This window comes from Amphimedon queenslandica, unplaced genomic scaffold, assembly GCF_000090795.2.
Source record: "Amphimedon queenslandica unplaced genomic scaffold, v1.1 AMPQUscaffold_11005, whole genome shotgun sequence".
Classification (NCBI taxonomy): domain Eukaryota; kingdom Metazoa; phylum Porifera; class Demospongiae; order Haplosclerida; family Niphatidae; genus Amphimedon; species Amphimedon queenslandica.
In genome coordinates, this window is record NW_003548750.1 from 6,778 (window position 1) to 8,111 (window position 1,334).

A 1,334-nucleotide genomic window follows, 5' to 3' on the forward strand; every position below is an offset into this window, starting at 1 on the left:
GACGTACTTATTAATAGGCACAACCAAAATCATATTTTAATAAAGGATTACATTTACATATTTTTCTGGTAAGTGGTGACAGAAACCTGATGAAGGAAGTGCAAGAGTAAGTTATGATAGGTGAATGTTGTATGACTATAATAATAATCAACTTTTAATAGAGTATTAATTAAATTAATAAAAGCAGAACGCATTGAAGGGGTATGTTTGAACAAAGGTTAAATTTAATAATTATTAATAATCATTAGTCACTCTATCCTGATGAAGATAATTTAGACTTGATGCCACCACTACCACAACTGGAGCAAGCACAAGATTGAGACGGTTATTGTCTCAATACCATTATACAAATTAACTACATGCTGCTTCATCATAGTTGACTATAACCTTTACATGTAGCTCATTAACTTGTACTATTTTAATTAAGATAAACTCTTATGTAGTCTCGCTGTCATTATACAAAATATGCAGCTTTAAGTTAATAATTATTAAACAGAGAAAGAAAGACAAGATTACAATAATAACGTCACATCTCATTAGAAAGAGAGAGAGAATTAAAAATATAATAATAATAATAATAGTTAACATGCATGTTCAGTATCAGAGTGTACCAGTGGATCCTAATTTAGTGAGATCCATTGAACTAAATGAATGTCCATATCCTAATGCTTGTCTTTTAGTGGGAGGAGCTCTCATTGGAGTAGGAGGAAAAGGAGGAGCTACTGATAGTGTACAAGTATTGAGAGTAGAATCCTATGAGAGGAGAGAGAGGGAGGGAGGGTATGTCACTCATAGTATTCTTACTAATACTATATTACTTACAAGATCAGTAAATGATTCATCCATTGTGTCTAACTGATCAACATTTTTACTAATAATATAAATACAATATGTACCACAATAATATCATAATATGTCACTAGTCTCTCTCTATACAGTATATCTATAAGTACCTCAATGGTGTGAATGGTCTTCTATTGGAACGATTTGATATAGTTCTCTTCACTTTCCTTCTCATTCCTTTAATACTATCACTAATAATTAATAATCAAGAAATATTAGATTGATGTAATACATGTACACAAAACATTTCTTTTTCTCCCTCCCTCCCTCCCTCCCTCTCTCTCTCTCCCTCTCTCTCTCCCTCTCTTACGTGAATGCTCTTTTAATGGTTCCAGTATCAATGGGTCCAATGCTACCTCCAGTCTTTGGCATTGAGTGTAATATATCTGATGAGGTCTTCCATACAAACATATCCTGTAAACAACAACAAACAAAAATAATTAAAAATAGAAAATATTGATAGTCAATGCCTTATGATACATATACTATGT

At 31.9% G+C, this 1,334-nt stretch overlaps 1 protein-coding gene and 1 long non-coding RNA gene across 2 annotated transcripts; one reads left to right on the forward strand and one right to left on the reverse strand.

The window, feature by feature from the left end:
* The first annotated feature begins 165 nt into the window (after window positions 1-165).
* LOC109589698 (uncharacterized) lies at window positions 166-482 on the forward strand. Its single transcript, XR_002188876.1, has 2 exons — window positions 166-201; window positions 249-482. It is a non-coding gene; the product is annotated as an uncharacterized LOC109589698 (long non-coding RNA).
* On the reverse strand, window positions 436-1,282 carry LOC105315312 (uncharacterized). The gene is made up of 4 exons (XM_011409910.2): window positions 1,154-1,282; window positions 954-1,034; window positions 823-871; window positions 436-753 (listed from the first exon to the last, which is right to left on the reverse strand). Exons 1-4 carry the CDS (start codon window positions 1,252-1,254, stop codon window positions 601-603), a joined length of 384 nt encoding a protein of 127 aa, XP_011408212.1. The 5' UTR covers window positions 1,255-1,282; the 3' UTR covers window positions 436-600.
* Window positions 1,283-1,334: the final 52 nt, after the last annotated feature.

What these genes read in the sequence shown, in the direction of transcription:
- LOC105315312 (XM_011409910.2), bottom strand. Translation starts at nt 1,254, where the DNA reads ATGTTTGTATGGAAGACCTCATCAGATATATTACACTCAATGCCAAAG. An exon ending in AGACCATTCACACCATTGAG is followed by an intron (nt 872 to 953) that starts GTACTTATAGAT and finishes TTATATTATTAG; the next exon opens with TAAAAATGTTGATCAGTTAG. An exon ending in ATGAATCATTTACTGATCTT is followed by an intron (nt 754 to 822) that starts GTAAGTAATATA and finishes CTCCTCTCATAG; the next exon opens with GATTCTACTCTCAATACTTG.